Consider the following 21,632-nt stretch of genomic DNA (forward strand, 5'->3'; position numbering starts at 1 on the left):
TTCATCAGGTGTCTCTCCGTCCCGTGACAATACCTTCTGTTTTAAGCTCTGTAAAATGATTAGTCCTTCTCGGCACTTGAAGAGTGTGACCCTTTATCACTGGTTGTCCCTTCCTGTCATGTCATCACTTATACTTTATAAATATTCTCTGTGCTGCTCAGTAAATACACATTCATTCCACCTGCATTAAGCCTTGTCAGGGAAATCTATAGTGATCACTCTGCCAAGCAGCTGGCCGATCGTTGTGAGAATTTCAAAGAGTTTATACATTGTGGCTGAAAACTATTACAGATTTTGCCTCTTAGCAAAAATAAACCAGGGTGTATATTAGCATAGTGCTCAGTTTGCCCTGACATTGGCATAGCCATGAAGTAAAAGCCTCTGTTATTTAAGTGAACAGTTAGGTTTGGAATTTTGCCCAGGTATCATCGGTCCATCAATAAGATGGCAAAATATCCACAACCAGAATCTGAAGCATATAGTTCCATGAAAGACCTACCCATCCGTCGTCAATGCTGTACCACCATTAACTGTATCCAGATATACTTAGTCTGCTCACTGTAGAGGTGCATTCTGGTTTTAGAATAATGGAATACAAGAGCAATCAGGATTTTAAACTCACAAATACCTTCCATGTATGTGAGTGAATTACTTTTCCTTTATAAGTGGCTGTGTACATCCTCATAGTAAAACGTGGATAGCACACCGTTCTGTGCTGGGATTGTGGGTGCTTACAGATGGTAAACACCATAGTGATGCAAGCTAAGTTCTTCACCTGCAAAGAATTTCTAAATTATGCACATTCGAGAAATTTGGTTAAGCCCTAGAACACATAGCATCTTAGTTCTTTCAGAGAGCCACTATATTATATGTGCTGGAGAGGTACAGTTCAAGGCTCTAACTCTGTTATAAGATGTAATTGTTCACACCCATTATAATATCCTGGATCAGCAGGTAAACATGATCTCACATCCTTTCTCAGCAAGATTAGAGTGTTCTGCAAATCAAGAATGTACCCCATCCTTTCAATTATACTGCACATAAGAAAATAGGACAATCCAAGTTTTTGCTAGTGTTTAAAGATGCTGCCACAACTCAGTGGGTTTATTTATAAAGACCAAATGTAAAAGTGGAACAGTCACCATGGCAAGCAGTAAAGTGTTACTACTGATTGCTCCACTTTTAGAACTTTGACCTAGAATTTCTCATTACACAGCAGAACCCGCAGTGTCTCCGAGCTACTGCAAGTGTACATGGTAACATTTCTAAGTGTTCCACAGAGTGAACATTGAGGTATGTTAAGTGTAAGTAAATTTTTTAATGTGAAAATAAATAAATAAATATATATATATATCAACAAGATAAATATAGAAGCTAACTATACTATCCCCAAAGGGGGATCTATAACAGACACGTTTCTAGAATTCTCATCTACACCATAGTCTGAATAATCCACCATCTTTCCTCATACTGACTTGCTTTGACGTATAATGTGACCCTGCAGAGGGAGGGAGGTAATATGCAATCACTTTTTCTCACACAGACTGAGGCACAATAGGTTAAATATGCACCTAGTAGCAGTATCTGCTAATCAGAAAGTCTTTGGTTTGTGACACAGTAGAAATGTTATGTAAAAATTAAAAAACATGGATTTCATAAAAAGAAGTTTATAATACAGACAGGCTGATGTTAGGAGTGCGAGGGATGAATATGTACAGTCTGCAACTATGCCAATGTATTGTATCTCTAACACAAAGCTGCACAGGGCAAAGGTTCACAAACTATAGAAGCTAGAGCCAGGGGTGGCGATGATGTCACTGTATGGCCCACTTTGTCTCAGCTCGAGCGCTGACTGTTTTTTTAGCACCAGGAAGCTGTAGAACTTCGTAGAAGCTTCTTTACGGTAATTGTTCTTACAGAGTTTCAGCAGACTAAAGGAGGTCAGTCCTGTTTGATTCAGATTCTATAATAAAAGCAGAGTACAGAGTGAGTGTTAAAATGATACAGTAAGTCCTTGGGCAGGAAATGGATTTTGAAAGGATAAATATAGCCCTGGTCCACAAGATCAACTAACAGAGGAAGCATTTTAATACAGACTATGAATCCACACATTCTAAAGCGTGCTTTAGTTAAGGAGAAAGAAATGCGGTGATTGGGTGAAAGGTCTGTTTTGGGCAGAAGATGGAAAGGCTGTCAGTATCAGCACATAGTTTGTGGAGTTGTGAAAAGTCAAGGCTGTGGGGGGCAGTGTAGGGTTTCTGGAAAGCAGGAGAAGGGAAGGCTGTGAGTGGCAGTGAAGGATTTCTGGAAGGCAGGAGAAGGGAAGGCTGTGAGCTCTGCTTCTACTGAGCACAAGGATGAAAAGTTGGCTGTAATGGAGTGTGGCTCGTAGTGGTAAGAGAGGACCCAAAAAGCTTGAGGGAGAGAACATAGAATACATCTTACTCTAAGTCTTGTGAGCATCTCCTGTGTCCTTTTGTTCCATCTTCGTTCTTCATTGTCCTGAGCTTTATCTACATCCTCCTGGAAATGAGGGAAAAAAAAAACCCCACACAACACATGACTAGCAGAAATGTGGACACAAATACAGTAACATTTTCAGCACAACACACAGTACTTACAAGGTGCTCTTCGGTCGGACATTGTGGTATATGACCCTGAGAGACATTCCACGGTGCAACAAAGGATTCCTAAAAACAACACATAATGAATCACATCAAATCATCCTCAGATTAGATTTTTTAATATTCAAAATTGTGCCTAAATTCATTTACAAGGATACATCTAGGCCACACCTGATTGGCTAGAAACAGTGATACAGAAATCAAGGGTGATAGAATCTAAAACGGATACGTTTATGTGGATGTAGAGAGGGTTTCCTACATAGTGCTTTGTACCATGCACACGTTCTATGCCACAAGGTAAACATTCTATTAGCCGAACTGGGTTTAACGCTTTCTTCTTCCCTTTATGTGACATCACCAGGCAGTCATGTATGTACAAAATTTAAAACAGAGAAAGGACACAAATGGCGCTAAATTAATAAGATCCGGTGCAGCAAAAACCACCGAAGTGTAATGTCACCACTTACACTAAAATGTGATAAATTCTAGAAAATAGAGTGATTTGCGCACACAGAAAAGACAAGTGTGAGTTTTACCTCTTACACAGGGTATTCTTGTGTGTTCACACTACATACAGTATGCATCACCTATATACAGGTAAATAAAATACACATAGTGTAAACTGTAAAAAACAAATAATGTTTTAAAAATGATGTATATCATCAAACTCACACTTTTCAGAGCCCATTTAAAGTTGGCTCTAGACTTATAACGCTTTTCATCTCACTCTTGAGATATCCAGTATTGGAAAGGTGTATATATCCACAGGAACTTGGAACTGGTGGCTTGCAGTGATGCTCCAAAAAGTCCAAGGCAGGTGTGTAGTTAAAAGTGTTTTATTCCAAAAGTTATTTTAAAATACAAAATAAGTATATATACACAGTAAAATATATATATATTAGCAGCACAACGCGTTTCAACCTTTCAATAGGTCTTTCTCAAGTGCATCTGGTTTTACAATGGGCTCTAAAGCCCTAATATATGCCAAACAATCAATTAATTAACTTAATGATATTACACATCTGTGGGTATATTCCCACCCATGTCCAAACATGGTCACAGCCGGAAGTGTTATGCCACACTCAATATGGCTACATTTCCGTCTGTGTACTACTGTCCCCAGCCCCCCCCAACATGTCCGATATTACATTTATCTTTATCAGTCCGTATTCCTCCAGTTCGCTGTTTATTCTTTCGGTCTCCATTTCGCCGCGTCATTTCCGTTGGTGACGTCGTGATGCAGTCCGATACGTCACTTCCGGTTGTAGTTTTTCCGGTCTATCATGATCTTCCAGACGGTTTTGGCGCGCAAATGTCCATCATTGAGAAGGGCAAAAATGCCAATAGTTCATATTGCACATAGATGGGAGGACAAACGTTTAAAAGGAAGGGAAAAAGACATATTAATGTTGGGAAAAGGGGAAGGTATTCATGTCTGGACATTAGTGGAGCATTTTGAAAAATATAAATAATACATAATAGGATGAGAAAACATATCCCAAAATAATTCTTAATGTTAGGAAATGCCACCATTACATGGACATTACCCCCTCCATCCAAAAGTGCCATTTTGAAGACAAAAGATATATAGGAAATGTATATAAAATATATGTGTACATATATTCCCTATTATAAAATACTATTAATCTCAAAATCGATGTTGAGACCCAAGGGAGATAAGGTGCGTATTTCAAAGATCCACTTTACTTCTTGGGTGCTTAGTTTTTTAGGGAGATCCCCTCCTCTCCAGTGGGAATTAATTTTGTCTATAGCAAAAAAGGTTAAAAAACTAGGGTCTGGGGGGCGGAGCCAGCGCCTGAGCGAGAGAGTTGCAGCTTCCAACAGCTCTGACACCGGGACCTGATAAAACTGGTGTTTTAGCTTTTAAAGCGAATTCCGGGACCAGCTATTCGGACCCCCGGACCCCTTAAGCCATGGGGAAAAAGACGAAAAAAAGCCGGGCTGATCCTACCTCCGGATCACAAGATATTGGCAATTTTCTACGCCCGACCCAACGAAAAGAGCCCGCCAAGATGGCGCCGACTGAGGCCTACACCACGCAATCCTCGGATGAGGAGAGTCTGTCCGACTCTGCTTGCGTTCCCGGCAGGACACTACACAAAGCCCCACAGTCACACGAGCTCGGAGACGCAGCTCCGGCCACAAAAGCAGATATAAAGACCCTGATGCTCAATATTAAGGCAATGTTTGATGCCGACATGGCGCACGTCCACAGTGAGATCTCCGCGTTATCTGGCCGCGTGACAACGGCTGAGGAGTCCCTCAAGAGTACCAGAGTGGCACAATCGGCCACGGATGCATCGCTGGGGTCCCTCCAAAAGCAATGTGCGACGCTGACGGCCCAGATGGCCGGCATGGAAGACAAGGCGAAGGCCAGAAACCTGAGAATCAGAGGGGTGCCCGAATCGGTCACTAGCATGGAACTGCCGCACTACTGCAGGAGGCTTGTAGCAACGCTGCTGATCCCAAAGCAGGCCAAGCAAGTGGGACTGGACTCTTGCTTCCGATTGCCTAAAGCGGCTAAAGCGCCGGTGGAAGCACCCAGGGACGTGCTAGTCAAATTTAACCGAGACTCAGACCGAGGGACCCTGATGGGCGCCGCTAAAGGCTCCCCGACGGTGACCTTTGAGGGGGATACCCTGACGTTCTATAGGGATCTCTCCAGGCAGACCCTCACGTGGCGCAGATCCCTCCGACAGGTTACTACACTGCTACGGGAGAACTCCATTACGTATAAATGGGGACTTCAACGCCTCATCATAGAGCAGGCCGGCAAGACTTCTTACCTCTCCCATATCTCCGAGGCATCCAGCTTCCTCAGACCACTAGGACTTACACTCCCTACAGCATCTGCGTGTACCCGGCCGCTGTGGAATGTAGAGGACATAACCCCGTTTGCACCCAGAGAATTGATACCGAAGGCGGCAGGCCGTTTGACCTGAGCTCACGGCCCAGCGGACTTGTTACCCACTTTGACCCACACGGGTCGCTAATACAGGACGGTGACCCGGACTCTCTGTAAAAGCCTAAGTACCTGTGATACAACAGCGGTTTCGTTTGACTTTATTTTACTTACTTTCCGTTTACTTTTCAAGCGCATGTTTAGCTGTAGTTAATACCATACCCTCAAATGTTGCACTAACGTTCTAGCATTATTCGTCAGTGTTAGTTGCTAATACATGCTCACTGGCTCCGTAAGCAGACAGTGTGAGATGACGTTTAAGCCGTTTCCCCCCCCCCCACCTCTACTTGGTTGTTAAGGCGGCCTAAGGCCACATACTCACGAGTCTTAACTCTAAATCTGAGAGCCCATGCGAATAATCAGCCCCGACATCCTTGAGCAGGGCCCACCCAGCCGGTTCCACGCACCCTCATACCAAACGGCATTCTGGCTAATAACTAGGCAAGAGGTGTACTCACTTAGATTATATAAACAAAAAAGGGTAGCTTAGCAATTGTGTAATAGTTACCATAGGATTTTCTAAATCTCATATGTGTTGTACAATGTGAAAATGTATTGCACTTGATGTTAAGCCATTTTATATTCTGCATACCCACAAAAATAAAGAATTAAAAAAAAACAAAAAAAAAAAAAACTAGGGTCTGAGCTGTGTTTTTCTAAAAAGTGCTTAGATACACTGTGGTTTATAAAACCTTTTTTGATATTCCTAACATGTTCACTTATCCGTACTTTTAGTGGCCTCGATGTTTTACCCACATATTGAAGGCCACATGTGCAGTTTAGTAGGTATATCACATTTTTTGAGTGACATGTGATCATAGGTTTAATTTTAAATTCTTTTTTAGTGTTAAAGGATTTAAAAGCTATTACGTGCTTTTCTTTTTTATCTGTGCTCTTACACGCATTGCACATCCCACAGTGATAGAAACCTTGTTGTGCTTTTGACCAATTATTTAAAAAATTATCATTTTGAGGTGTAGGTTCTAAAAAGCTTCTGGTTAAAATTTGCTTAAAATTCCTCCCTCCTCTAAAAATAAATCTTGGTTTTGGACCTAAAAACTCATGTATCTCCTCATCCTGGCATAGGATGTTCCAATTTTTGTTAATAATCTTTTTGATCATCCCAACATTGCTGGAGTAGTCAAAAATAAAAGGGATCTGTTCTTTCCTGTCAGTTGGCACATCACATTTTCTCTTATACTTCAGAAGGGGGGACCTATTTAGTGCGGATATTTCCTGGATCTGAGTGTCAAGGGCAGTCTTGTCATATCCTTTTTGTATAAACTGTTTCTTTAACAGGCAGGCCTGGTTTACAAAATCCTGTTGCTTTGTGCAATTTCTGCGTAGCCTGAGGAATTGTCCCCTGGGGATATTTGACAGCCAGGGCTTGTGGTGGCAGCTGTCAACCTCAATATAACTGTTAATATCGACTTGTTTAAAAAAAGTGCGAGTGGCTAAAACACCGTCACAAACATAAATATTGAGATCTAAAAAGTCAATGCTTGTGTCACTCACACTTTTCGTTAAACGAATCCCCCAATCATTTTGATTGAGAGAATTAAAAAACGTGCTAAAAAGGTCACCAGACCCCTTCCAAATAATAAAAATATCGTCAATATATCTTTTATATAGGACCAGGTTCGCACCAAAGCCATGCTCTTGGTAAATAAAAGTGCGTTCCCAAAAAGCCATAAAAAGGTTGGCATAGCTCGGTGCGAACCTGGTCCCCATGGCTGTGCCTCTAATTTGTAAAAAGAAATCATCTTTAAACCAAAAAAAGTTGTTGTTTAAAATCATCCGTATGCCATCTAAAATCAAATTACGTTGGGTGATATTGTATTTGTTACACTCCTGTAGGTAGAAATCAGTAGCCTCACACCCCTTCTCATGTTCAATAATGGTGTAGAGACTTGTTACGTCACATGTGATGAGGAGATAATCATGATTACAGGAGTGTAACAAATACAATATCACCCAACGTAATTTGATTTTAGATGGCATACGGATGATTTTAAACAACAACTTTTTTTGGTTTAAAGATGATTTCTTTTTACAAATTAGAGGCACAGCCATAGGGACCAGGTTCGCACCGAGCTATGCCAACCTTTTTATGGCTTTTTGGGAACGCACTTTTATTTACCAAGAGCATGGCTTTGGTGCGAACCTGGTCCTATATAAAAGATATATTGACGATATTTTTATTATTTGGAAGGGGTCTGGTGACCTTTTTAGCACGTTTTTTAATTCTCTCAATCAAAATGATTGGGGGATTCGTTTAACGAAAAGTGTGAGTGACACAAGCATTGACTTTTTAGATCTCAATATTTATGTTTGTGACGGTGTTTTAGCCACTCGCACTTTTTTTAAACAAGTCGATATTAACAGTTATATTGAGGTTGACAGCTGCCACCACAAGCCCTGTGTGGCGGTACCAGCCTTGCCACTGGGCATTGGAGAAGACTGATTGCCAGCCTCCTGCCATGTGACTATGGCCCCTGAGATGTATTGCCTGCTCTCCTGTACTGCTGAGGATTGCTACCCCTTAGGTGAATTTGGCTATGGAGCTTGTGTAGTGCCCTCTGTTGGTAGCAACAGTAATATGCACTACCTGAATAGCAAGACTGGTAATTTGCATATTCGGGTAGATTTGCATATCGCTAATTCTGCATGCAGGAGAGACATTTGTGTTAATTATGGTCTTCCCCACCTATTTATAAATATGTAATTATTTTATAATAAGTCACTGAATGTTGCCTGCTATGATTTGACTGTTTGTAATTTTATTGAGTTTTCACAGCAATGTTAATGTAATGACCAAATGGGCTAGTCCCAAGTAAAATAAAGATTTTGTCAGTTCTACTTCACCCTCAATTTGGAGTCCTGTCTCTTATTGGGGGGAATCTGCTACAAGGGATTGCTATGCTCTGCATATTCCCTTGCTATAATCACTCCTAAGCTCTTTTAAGAGCTCGTTCCTGCTTCGCTCTGGAAGGAAGAGAGGTTCGTCCTGCGGTGGTTGTGTTGTCGGCTAGAGTGCTTGGAATCCTCAAGAAGCGCTAGGAGCATCCATCAACGGAGGTACCCAGTCGGGGTGCCAGGTGATCCGTTACATTGGTGGCAGCGGTGGGATGGCTTCCTAGCCTTGGGAAAACCAGCACTACTTCAGAGATGGAAGGCCGTGCAGTATCTCCCTTTGATGCCAGGCTCCAGCAGCGACTACAGGATGTGATGCGCAGTATGGAGTATCCTATCCCAGAGGAAAAAGAGACAGAGTGGAGGGTGGCGCTTCGTACCGATCTCTGGAAGGAGGACATCGACGAAATTCGACCCTTCCGGTTCGAGGAAATCCTGACCACTAACCAGCGCCAAGCAGAACAACTAGAGCTGCGGATGCCATTATTGGGAAACCAGCCCTCAGAGGAATGGGTAAGCGAACTGGAGACGTTAGTTGAGACTGAGGTGTGGCTGGATGATTCCTATCGGGCCCTGCGGTGGCATGCTTACCACCTCTACCCATGGCTGATCGAGTACAAGTGTATTGAGGGGGAAGACTACGATGGCCCTGGTTTGTTGTGGGATACTATTGAAACTAGTCTCTGGTTCGGAGACACCGACATTGCTCGCTTCTGGTCCATCCGAGCTGAGCGGGCAGACAACTGGGACCTTACGGAGATCGATGCCATTCAGCCAGATCTATCTTTTCTTGCCAACCGGGAGTGGGAACTAGAACAGGATTATGTTTGCCTATTCCAATGTATAACGCCACCTGTCTCTGACATGATGGGGCTTATTGACTGTATGCCACTGGAAGCATTGAGTTTAGTTCTTCCTCCCCAGCAACCAAGCCTGTTATCAGGGGACCTTGGTACTGTACCACATATGTCCCAACCAGCACCAGAGATGGAAGATCTTATTGACTTGTCCTGGGAAGACACCCAGCTGGCAGGTGGAGATGGGACCGAGGTCTCTCTACCGGCCCTACAGGGATGCTGGGCAGTCGGCCCAGATCCCCAGCGGCAGTATGTATCCCAGGGAGCTGAAGGTGCCGTCCTTCCTCCCCAGCGGCAGTGTGTGTCCTTAGGAGAGGAGACAGTTGGTCCCTCTTCCCAGCAGTCCAGTGAGTCTCAGGGAGCCGAAGGTGCAGTCCTTCCTCCCAAGCGGCAGTGTGTGTCCTTAGGAGAGGAGACAGTTGGTCCCTCTCCCCAGCAGTCCAGTGAGTCTCAGGGAGCCGAAGGTGCAGTCCTTCCTCCCCAGCGGCAGTGTGTGTTACAGGGAGCTGAAGGTGTCGTCCTTCCTCCCCAGCAGCAGTGTGTGTCATTAGGAGAGGAGACAGTTAGTCTCTCTCCCCAGCGGCTGAAAGTATGTATGGGAGAGGAGCTTGTTACCCCCTCTCCCCAGCAGCTGAAAGTGTGTATGGGAGAGGAGCTTGTTACCCCCTCTCCCCAGCAGCAGCTTAACCCACCAAGGGGAGACAGTAAGCTCCACAACAGTGCAGATGGGACCGTGGTCTCTGCACATGCACCACTAGGGGTAGGGACAGTCGGTCCTGTCCACCAGCAGCAGGGCTGTTTAGCCAAAGGGGAGACAGTCGGTCTCCCCCTCCAGCAGCAGGACTATGTAACCAAAGGGGAGACAGTCGGTCTCCCCCTCCAGCAGCAGCCCCAGATCCCGAGAGAGGAGCCTACCAACTCTTCTTTTCAGCATGGCTCCAACCAGGCTACTCCCGTGGTAGCGCTGGCACTCAGCAACCCACCAAGGCAGCCTATCAGTACTCCACACAGCCTTGTTGAGGCACCTGGACATGGACGAGCTAATCTTTTACCCAGGTGTAGTAACCATGTATTGTGGGTAGGCTGTATTACTGTTTGTGCTTCGTGGGTGGGTTGCTGGACTAACCAGGGCACTGACCGGCAGGAGGTCAGATACCCTGTTAGTCTGTTTGGAAAAGGGGAGAAATGTGGCGGTACCAGCCTTGCCACTGGGCATTGGAGAAGACTGATTGCCAGCCTCCTGCCATGTGACTATGGCCCCTGAGATGTATTGCCTGCTCTCCTGTACTGCTGAGGATTGCTACCCCTTAGGTGAATTTGGCTATGGAGCTTGTGTAGTGCCCTCTGTTGGTAGCAACAGTAATATGCACTACCTGAATAGCAAGACTGGTAATTTGCATATTCGGGTAGATTTGCATATCGCTAATTCTGCATGCAGGAGAGACATTTGTGTTAATTATGGTCTTCCCCACCTATTTATAAATATGTAATTATTTTATAATAAGTCACTGAATGTTGCCTGCTATGATTTGACTGTTTGTAATTTTATTGAGTTTTCACAGCAATGTTAATGTAATGACCAAATGGGCTAGTCCCAAGTAAAATAAAGATTTTGTCAGTTCTACTTCACCCTCAATTTGGAGTCCTGTCTCTTATTGGGGGGAATCTGCTACAAGGGATTGCTATGCTCTGCATATTCCCTTGCTATAATCACTCCTAAGCTCTTTTAAGAGCTCGTTCCTGCTTCGCTCTGGAAGGAAGAGAGGTTCGTCCTGCGGTGGTTGTGTTGTCGGCTAGAGTGCTTGGAATCCTCAAGAAGCGCTAGGAGCATCCATCAACGGAGGTACCCAGTCGGGGTGCCAGGTGATCCGTTACACCCTGGCTGTCAAATATCCCCAGGGGACAATTCCTCAGGCTACGCAGAAATTGCACAAAGCAACAGGATTTTGTAAACCAGGCCTGCCTGTTAAAGAAACAGTTTATACAAAAAGGATATGACAAGACTGCCCTTGACACTCAGATCCAGGAAATATCCGCACTAAATAGGTCCCCCCTTCTGAAGTATAAGAGAAAATGTGATGTGCCAACTGACAGGAAAGAACAGATCCCTTTTATTTTTGACTACTCCAGCAATGTTGGGATGATCAAAAAGATTATTAACAAAAATTGGAACATCCTATGCCAGGATGAGGAGATACATGAGTTTTTAGGTCCAAAACCAAGATTTATTTTTAGAGGAGCGAGGAATTTTAAGCAAATTTTAACCAGAAGCTTTTTAGAACCTACACCTCAAAATGATAATTTTTTAAATAATTGGTCAAAAGCACAACAAGGTTTCTATCACTGTGGGATGTGCAATGCGTGTAAGAGCACAGATAAAAAAGAAAAGCACGTAATAGCTTTTAAATCCTTTAACACTAAAAAAGAATTTAAAATTAAACCTATGATCACATGTCACTCAAAAAATGTGATATACCTACTAAACTGCACATGTGGCCTTCAATATGTGGGTAAAACATCGAGGCCACTAAAAGTACGGATAAGTGAACATGTTAGGAATATCAAAAAAGGTTTTATAAACCACAGTGTATCTAAGCACTTTTTAGAAAAACACAGCTCAGACCCTAGTTTTTTAACCTTTTTTGCTATAGACAAAATTAATTCCCACTGGAGAGGAGGGGATCTCCCTAAAAAACTAAGCACCCAAGAAGTAAAGTGGATCTTTGAAATACGCACCTTATCTCCCTTGGGTCTCAACATCGATTTTGAGATTAATAGTATTTTATAATAGGGAATATATGTACACATATATTTTATATACATTTCCTATATATCTTTTGTCTTCAAAATGGCACTTTTGGATGGAGGGGGTAATGTCCATGTAATGGTGGCATTTCCTAACATTAAGAATTATTTTGGGATATGTTTTCTCATCCTATTATGTATTATTTATATTTTTCAAAATGCTCCACTAATGTCCAGACATGAATACCTTCCCTTTTTCCCAACATTAATATGTCTTTTTCCCTTCCTTTTAAACGTTTGTCCTCCCATCTATGTGCAATATGAACTATTGGCATTTTTGCCCTTCTCAATGATGGACATTTGCGCGCCAAAACCGTCTGGAAGATCATGATAGACCGGAAAAACTACAACCGGAAGTGACGTATCGGACTGCATCACGACGTCACCAACGGAAATGACGCGGCGAAATGGAGACCGAAAGAATAAACAGCGAACTGGAGGAATACGGACTGATAAAGATAAATGTAATATCGGACATGTTGGGGGGGGGCTGGGGACAGTAGTACACAGACGGAAATGTAGCCATATTGAGTGTGGCATAACACTTCCGGCTGTGACCATGTTTGGACATGGGTGGGAATATACCCACAGATGTGTAATATCATTAAGTTAATTAATTGATTGATTGGCATATATTAGGGCTTTAGAGCCCATTGTAAAACCAGATGCACTTGAGAAAGACCTATTGAAAGGTTGAAACGCGTTGTGCTGCTAATATATATATATTTTACTGTGTATATATACTTATTTTGTATTTTAAAATAACTTTTGGAATAAAACACTTTTAACTACACACCTGCCTTGGACTTTTTGGAGCATCACTGCAAGCCACCAGTTCCAAGTTCCTGTGGATATATACACCTTTCCAATACTGGATATCTCAAGAGTGAGATGAAAAGCGTTATAAGTCTAGAGCCAACTTTAAATGGGCTCTGAAAAGTGTGAGTTTGATGATATACATCATTTTTAAAACATTATTTGTTTTTTACAGTTTACACTATGTGTATTTTATTTACCTGTATATAGGTGATGCATACTGTATGTAGTGTGAACACACAAGAATACCCTGTGTAAGAGGTAAAACTCACACTTGTCTTTTCTGTGTGCGCAAATCACTCTATTTTCCAGAAGTCATGTATGTAGCTCACACTCTCAGTTAAATATGCATGCAAGGCTGCATGTCATTGTCACAAAGTGAAGGAGACTAACGAACAGTCCCAATGATATGGACTAAGAAATTAAATCTTATATAAACCAGTACAGTACTGGAGCTTACATTGTCCATTTCAGGATTAAGCTCAGTCTCCCTGATTATCTGCAAGACCTCGTCTGTAGCAGAAGAGCTGATGTCTGTTAATCTGGACTCTTGCAGGTGACTCGGTTCCTCTAATTGTGGTAAATCTGAATTAATAAGGAAAGAGCCCTCTTACAAAATACTGGAGGCAAGTGTTACATAATCCATACACACGGTCTGTCTTTTTTTAAAAAAAGAAACCACAAAATTTAAGCCAAAATATCTGTATTTAAAACATGCTCTATGGTTCCTGAAATTTGCATTTTATTTGTAAATCTTACGCAATTCTTGTTTTAGTCAAAAGAACAGCCATGTATCAAATATATCATGTAATACACACTGCTGCTTGACAGGAAATCTGTACCCAGCTTGTGTCAGACTGCACACCCATAGCCTGAAGAATCTCAGCCCAATCTCTCGGCTCATACAATCTGACGTGTAGTGTTTTTCCTGTGGGGATTAGTCTATGTTCTGCACTGTGTTCATACCTATCACATCTTGTTCAGGTCTCATTGTCTCCGTCTCTGACTCTGCGCGTTCCTCCTGGATTATTTTGCTGTGTTTTTTTTCTATTTTTTTATCAAAATGTGTAAAAATCTGAAATGAGTAAAATAAACAAAATTAGTGTACAATCCAGATAGCTTTTATTTTAAATGTATTTTGCTAAAGAGAATTAGAAATCTAACGGACAATCCTGTCCTTCTCTCTGTATTGTGCAAATTATTTTTGCACTTACTGTACCTTCTTTTTACAATAAAATATTTTATATTATTTGAACACTCCAGGTCTATTAAGTTAACAGAAAACTTGAGGAGTTCTGTGTGTAAAACATCATCACAGCCATGTATTTTCTTTATTGAAGGAGAGAAGTTTAAACAGATAAAAATTACTACTTATTAGTGAAGCAGGGAAAAATAAAAGACATTACTGAGTGAGCGAGCCTCTATCAAAATACGGTACCTCCCAAGACACAAACAAGCATATGGGAATTAGAATGCAAGGCTACGTAGGATTGTCCCTATGTACACATATTGGCCAATACATGAGAAAATAATTGTATTCTAATGTGAACATATACACAAACATGTGATATAAATCTCATTTAAAACACCAATAATCAAATGTTTTTAATTCTGATGGTTTACTTAGTAATAGTACAATTTAGAATCACCCATATTATGGGCATTATGCCAAGAGGCCTGCATGTACAATTAAAGAGTTTCTGTTTCTGCTGAGATATAATCTTTTTGAAAAGCACTTTTGAGAACTGAAATTCTAATATAAATCGAAAAGATAGGGATTACTTTCTCTCATGTAATTGCCAGTCTTTGGCAAAAGGTAGAGATTATGCCTTCTCGAGTTTTTGGTTGTGATGGCTGATGGGAACAAGCATCAACTTGTGCAATGTGCAAGAGATGCCTACGGCTCATTGTTGCATCTATGGAAGATCCTGTCTCACACAATCCTCCATAGACCACATTATGCAGTTTTGCGCATGTAAAAAAGAGGAATGTTGTGATGACAGTTTCTGGCAGATGAAGTCACCAGGAGCTAAGGAAGTATGGCAGTAAGAAAATGGTGGTGTAGGTTTATGGAAGAATATCTCCCCAACTCTGCTATTAGCAACAAACCGACATATCTTCTTGTGTGGTCTTTGCAAATAATTTACATCCTTATGTATAAATGACAACAAGTAAAAACCAGGCAAGCTTATACCACCCGTGTGAGAAAATCAGGATGCTCACCATCTGAAGATTGCTGCTTATTATAGGCTGGCAAGGGTGGGAGAGCAGCCAGTCCACTCCCCCATTCACCTTCCAGTCCATTAGTTTTCGGGTTGGAGGAGCAATATCCACAGTAGTCAAAGTGTCAGAAAAATCCAGAAGCTGCTGTCGCATGGCGTTGCTTGCTAGCTCCTTCAGCTGATCCACGATCAGAATGCGCTTTCTCTTACTTTTCTTTCTTTCCAAGACTGCTAAAAAAAGTTATTAATCTTGAAGTACACTCCTCATACAAACCCAAAATATTACTATATGCCATTGTCTCTGTGTCGTGTCTGCTTTGGGTATCTAATTGCCTGGACTGTCACCATTGCAAACCGCAAGCTCTCAAATAAATTAAACAGATTCATAGCGTTCTCTGAAAAGCATGTTACTGTGCGTTTTACTTCATATTTTATTAGTTCAACCCCTTTACCAAGACAGGGAGTTTTAGTTATTTTACCCAAGGAATTCTTCCAAATTAGATGATGTCATAAAATAGGGCGTAAAAGGTTAAAAAAGTACCCTTATCCATATGGAAAAAACTAAAAACATACGGAGGAATAGCTTCCAAAGGTTCCAGGAAAAGCAATTTAGTCCAGACCTCAGAGCTCCAGTCAGGTAAGTGAATGTGATGTGGTGATACTGCAGGTTAAAGTTACACAGGGAAAAAAATAAAAAATTACAGGGGGAAAAGTTTAGGAAAAAAATACTCGTAGCTCTTATATTTACAAGGAATTGTGGGCACACTTAAAACATCCATTTCTTAATAGTGATCAAGAATAGGACTACCGATGATGTAGCAGTTGACGATCCACCAGAACCTGCAGGGTTGTAGGGAACCAGCCATAGATGAGATATATATAAAACTCCAAAACTCTAAACTGCAAATCAAGAACACAGTTAATTTGTAGACAAGGACTAAGTATGCCAATAAAAAGATGCATATTAAGGGGATATCCAGGATATATGAGGAATGGTCGCTGCTCTTTGAATTGGAAATGGGGTCTGTACTATTTATATGTGAAATATGGGCTATTGCAGGTGGATGTGCACACTGTTGGGGAATATGAGGCCTTCTTATGATTCAGTGTTGTAGTGAAGGTGAATGCTTAGCGTGCATGAATCACAATGTTTATATTGCACCAAAATAATTCATTGCTTACATTGCAGTGGCGCCCCACCACCAAATCCTTGCACCGGCCTTAGTTCTACAGCGGATAGTGTTGCTTCAAATTTATATAAAACAAACATTACAGAGCACAAACATAATATTTATAATTTAACTCTTACAAGACTACTTAAACATCACACAATATGGCCTCTGCATCATTCCAATATTGGTGGATCCTACTCTAATCCTAACATAGGAAAAAACATGCACAGTCCAAAACTTACTGCTTAAACACCTTCAAGAGGCCAGCTTGGTATTTCATTGAAGTTATCCAAGGTAAATCCCCATTATTTTATATATAGACATTACACTCTGCAGCTCCGCACCACCTCTGAGAGATTATCATGAATGATGAAATTCCAGCCAATCGGATACTTCCCATAGAAAAGCATGGAAGGAGCATGTATGGCAATCCTACAGAGAAGACAAGTTAGGAGGCGCACCCTCCTGGCTGTTTGATTGACAGCTGGGATGGTGCATCCTGGGAGTTTTAAAAATAAGATCAGATTTCTCTTGAAATCAGCACTTTTAAAAAGCAATAAAGAGGGGGACAGTCTGTTAACCCCTAAAACATTTAGCAAGTTGAAGTGCTCCATAAAATTTAGTCATCACCAATCAGAAAAATATTCTATATGTTATTACTAACTGGTACTGCCATTTTTCTTTATTTAAAAAATATTTATTTATATAAAGAGACCAATGGCAAGCACATCATTCAAAATACAAATCACTCAACCAGTGAGGTATGACAAAGACCAGTAAGCATCAAACTTGCACAAGGTCTTGATCAGAGCAGAGTTACCACTTAAACTCTAAATTTTTTATAATTAAGGGAGAAAAATAAAGAATGAAAGATAAGAGGAGAGATGAAGGGGGAATGATATATCCAAACCTACACCACATCCTTATAACCTATTAGACATACAGTCTTCCCGCAGTTCCCAAACCTTGGAAAAAGAAGATGATGTACGTCTTATTTTCGATGTTAGCTCATCCATAATGCAGTTTTCCTCCATTTTAACCAACCGGTCGTCAAAACCATTCTAGTTGCTAAAGAAATCAGGTTCAATGCCTATTTGCTTTTATACACAATTTGCTCAGCTGTCTTTAATAAAAAGTTGTAAAGACTGTTCCAAGAGGATACGGAGTACTATGATGCTGAGATGGGCTTGACATGAATGAGTGTGATAAAATTCACTAATTTTAGCTTGAGATAAGCGATTGTTGGTGCTCTCTTCCCTTACTGTGCATTTTATATTAATACATTTTGTTTTTAAACATTAATGGTCAACACCAGCGTTCACCTAAAAAGCACAGATCTTAGCACTGAAGTCTGATAATTTTCTTCAGGTTCAGTCAGCTTTACAACTGCTGTTTCAAGAGTAATAACATATTATAAAACATATGGCAAAGACACTGAAGCTGTTTTTACCTTCTATACATCATATATACCTGTAATATCCACTGGCTCCAGGATAAACCCGTCCTGCTCATTAACCAGAGTTGTGTGGTTGACAGCAGGCTGGTTTTCTTTAGGTTCAGCTGGAAGAGAGATCTCTAAAGCCATCTCAGCTATAATAATAATAATAAAAACACAATTAAGCATTATAATTAGCTGGAAACAGTGCATAAGTAGTAAGATCAACATCATGACACTTAGGGTTTGTTTTCCATGATTCTTGGTAACGTTTAGTCATCAATTGCTAACGTTGGTTACTAGTGGCAGTTATCATGCGAAAATAATTAACGTTTATCAACTGGTAAATAGGGGGCTGTCTAAAGTTCATATGTCTCCTTGGGAGAGTAACAGAATCTCTTGTTTCAAACATCAACAAAGGTGTTAACCTATATATGAACTGTTATATACCTAAATATTGTTTTCCATTACAGAATATTTTGGCTACATTTTACCAAACTCCATGGAAACAAATCCTTTATTCATAGGGCTAGACCCCACTGAAATGAAAACACAGTGGTAGATTTAAAAAATAAATACAAATTAACAGACAGAAAATTAAAGGGACACTATAGTCATCAGAACAACTACAGCTTAATGAATTTGTTCTGGTTAGTAGAATCATTATCTTCAGGCTTTTTGCTGTAAACACTGTCTTTTCAGAGAAAATGCAGTGTTTACACTACAGCCTTGTGATAACTTTACTGCCCACTCCTCAGATGGCTGTTAGAGATCCTTCCTGGGTCATGGCTGCCGAAAATGCATCCAAACATTCAGTGTCTCCTCCCTCTGCATGCAGACACTGAACTTTCCTCATAGAGATTCATTGATTCAATTCATCTCTATGAGGAGATGCAGATTGGCCCGGGCTGTGTTTGAATCATGCTGGCTCTGTCCCTGATCTGCCTCTTTGTCAGTCTCAGCCAATCCTATGGGGAAGCATTGTGATTGGATCAGGCTACAACTTCTGATGATGCCAGCAGACAGCTTGTTTTTCTGAGGCAAACAGCAAGTAGATCTACAGCTTCAGGCTTGAATACAGTAAGATTTTGCTATATTTATGGAGGCTAAATGGTGATTTTAACACTATAGGGTCAGGAATACATGTGTGTGACCCTATAGTGATCCCTTAGAGTAATTGTGTTCTAAATGGAACCAGTAGACTGCATCTACTGATTGCTCCGCAATTACTTTCTGTATGTACTTCTCATTCGCTTACATTGTATTTTCATTTAAGGCCTGTGTGGCCTGTGTGGAATTGACAGTTTTGGAGGACACAGAGAAGATGTTAAAAATGGATAGAAATAGCTGGACTGTTTAAAATGTTACCAGTCCCAGCTACAAAGAGCATTCAAAGTGACAGCAACACAGCCCCAGGCACACACACAGCTCAATAATCCTAACAGACACATGGGCAATGCTGTGAACAAAACAATCAAATCCACTGCTTCCCCGCATTTGGATGCTACAACAAAAGGTTTTCCATAAAGGAGTTTCAAAAAGGTGTCTATACCCTCAATCAATGCAAACTAGAACAATATAACCAGATGTTGCACTTCAACATGAGTAAAAAAAAAAAGGGGAAAATGGGAGTAAAATTAAAGCAATTCCATGATATATCAGCAAAAAAAGCATACAAAAATATTTGGCAAATCAACAGTGAAACAGTAAACTGTGCATAAACAAGGGAGGAACGAGAAAGGCACGCCACACGCCTGAAACTGAGTGCATTTCACATCAACAACGGACATTTTGTCAACAGTAATGTTAATGCTGACAGAGCGTCCTGTATGGAAGTGAAATGCATTCAGCAATTAAACACAATACAGGAGTTAGATTCGGCTCATATTAATTTCTCCTGTACGTTTTAAAGAACGACATAGGGTTCAGTCACAATGCATTTCCACTTTTGTAAAAATGCATAAATTATGCAAAGAACATTGATTTACGTATATATAATTTTTTGGGAGTGCAAAGCCAATCTACTAATGTTTACCTGTTTGTACAATGAACAAAAACAACAACTCTAAGAAATATTAATAAAATAAAAATATTCGTGCAGTTGAAAATGATTATTTTTGTCAGTGCCCTTTACTCAAGTATTGGATTATCAAATCCATGGTATAATTTCCTACACTATCCAGATTCCCTCTTGACAGATAAACAAGCTTGAGATCATAGCATTGCAGTTCCAAAAGAGTCCAAGAGTTTTTGGTGACAACCCCTATGTGACAGTTTAAAAATGGTAAAAAAAAACCATGGGGGGGGGGGGGGGGGGGGGGGTGAAAGTCAGAAATTACCTTACTGTCCCCAAAACCTGAATTGACCTTAGAAGAACCCTTGTCCCTAAATTGTATTATTATGTACTGAGCAGCAAAGAGTAACAATTAGGATCTACATACCAGATTTGGAATGATCCATTAACGCAGATTAAATAATAGTGGAGTGGAATAATATTGTGTGAGGACGAACAGCTAAATGTACTCTTCAATATGAATCTTCCGTCACTTAGCACACTCGGTGCTGCAAACACGTTATCCTTTACAATGACATTGACAGGGCCATAAAGGTTTATATATATTTTATAGAAGTAGCTAGGCAGGAAATGAGAGGAACCAGAAAGAGATATATCAATATAATATAGTACAAAAAGTTAAGTGGCCAGCATTAATTTTTTTAGAAGCCATAGCTTGTGAGATCTGTTCATCCAAAGTAGTGGGGTAAAAAGGAGGTAGGATAATTTGTTTATGTACATAAGGGAGACTCAAACATCAGCTCACCGGATTCTGGCTTCTCCTCTGTTGACGGCAGAGGTAGCTCAGGTTGAAAAAGAACATCTGAGTTCATCTCTTGAATATTCTCATTCAAGTCACCGGCTTCAGCAGTCATTGGTTTGTCATCTTAGTAAAACAGATCATATATTTCAGATTGCCCAGAACAACCATTTACAGCTTTGCAAACTCAAATTGTGCACCTTAAGAGAAACCTTTAGTATTGCTTCTTAATCCTTCCTAAGCTAAAACAAGCTATTTTAAAGAATTAAACAGCCATTAAACAGCCATTAAAAAAATTAAAGCAATGTATTCTGTCTATTTTATATCACAATGTATTCTGTCTATTTTATATCAAGTTTTATATCCCTTTTCTTTGAAAAGTTGAGTACATTTTTTCATAGCAGGCATACTGCCAGAATTAACTTGTCCCTGTACAAATTCCATCCAGCATATATTTTTACATGTCTTTTTCTTATTTTGTGTTAAAGGGACACTATAGTCACCTGAACAACTTTAGCTTAATAAAGCAGTTTTGGTGTACAGAACATGCCCCTGCAGCCTCACTGCTCAATCCTCTGCCATTTAGGAGTTAAATCCCTTTGTTTATGAACCCTAGTCACACCTCCCTGCATGTGACTTGCACAGACTTCCATAAACACTTCCTGTAAAGAGAGCCCTATTTAGGCTCTTTATTGCAAGTTCTGTTTAATTAGGATTTTCTTATCCCCTGCTATGTTAATAGCTTGCTAGAACCTGCAAGAGCCTCCTGTATGTGATTAAAGTTCAATTTAGAGATTGAGATACAATTATTTAAGGTAAATTACATACTTTGTTTCCCAAAAGTAATTTTTCTGCGTTCTGTAGATAAATCTACCGAATACCAACCACCCCTGGCTCATTAAGTTCAGTGCTCTCCCTTCTTGTCGCAAAAAAAAGGAGGCAGCGGGACTTGGTCGTCGAGTGTCTGGAACTCCAACCCCGCGAACACTGGT

At 40.7% G+C, this 21,632-nt stretch overlaps 1 protein-coding gene across 1 annotated transcript in view; it reads right to left on the minus strand.

Moving 5' to 3' along the window:
* Window positions 1–1,395: 1,395 nt before the first annotated feature.
* The window catches only part of RAD21L1 (RAD21 cohesin complex component like 1), a 29,734-nt gene continuing 9,497 nt past the window's right edge, over window positions 1,396–21,632 (minus strand). Inside the window, exons 7-14 of the mRNA XM_063425622.1 lie at window positions 20,647–20,766; window positions 17,863–17,982; window positions 15,222–15,451; window positions 13,965–14,073; window positions 13,459–13,583; window positions 2,622–2,690; window positions 2,446–2,523; window positions 1,396–1,963 (exon numbers count right to left, since the gene is read on the minus strand). Coding sequence (XP_063281692.1) covers window positions 1,775–1,963; window positions 2,446–2,523; window positions 2,622–2,690; window positions 13,459–13,583; window positions 13,965–14,073; window positions 15,222–15,451; window positions 17,863–17,982; window positions 20,647–20,766 — 1,040 coding nt within the window. The 3' untranslated portion in view covers window positions 1,396–1,774. The remainder of the gene's footprint in view (window positions 1,964–2,445; window positions 2,524–2,621; window positions 2,691–13,458; window positions 13,584–13,964; window positions 14,074–15,221; window positions 15,452–17,862; window positions 17,983–20,646; window positions 20,767–21,632) is intronic.

Source organism: Pelobates fuscus, chromosome 6, assembly GCF_036172605.1.
Source record: "Pelobates fuscus isolate aPelFus1 chromosome 6, aPelFus1.pri, whole genome shotgun sequence".
Lineage (NCBI taxonomy): Eukaryota > Metazoa > Chordata > Amphibia > Anura > Pelobatidae > Pelobates > Pelobates fuscus.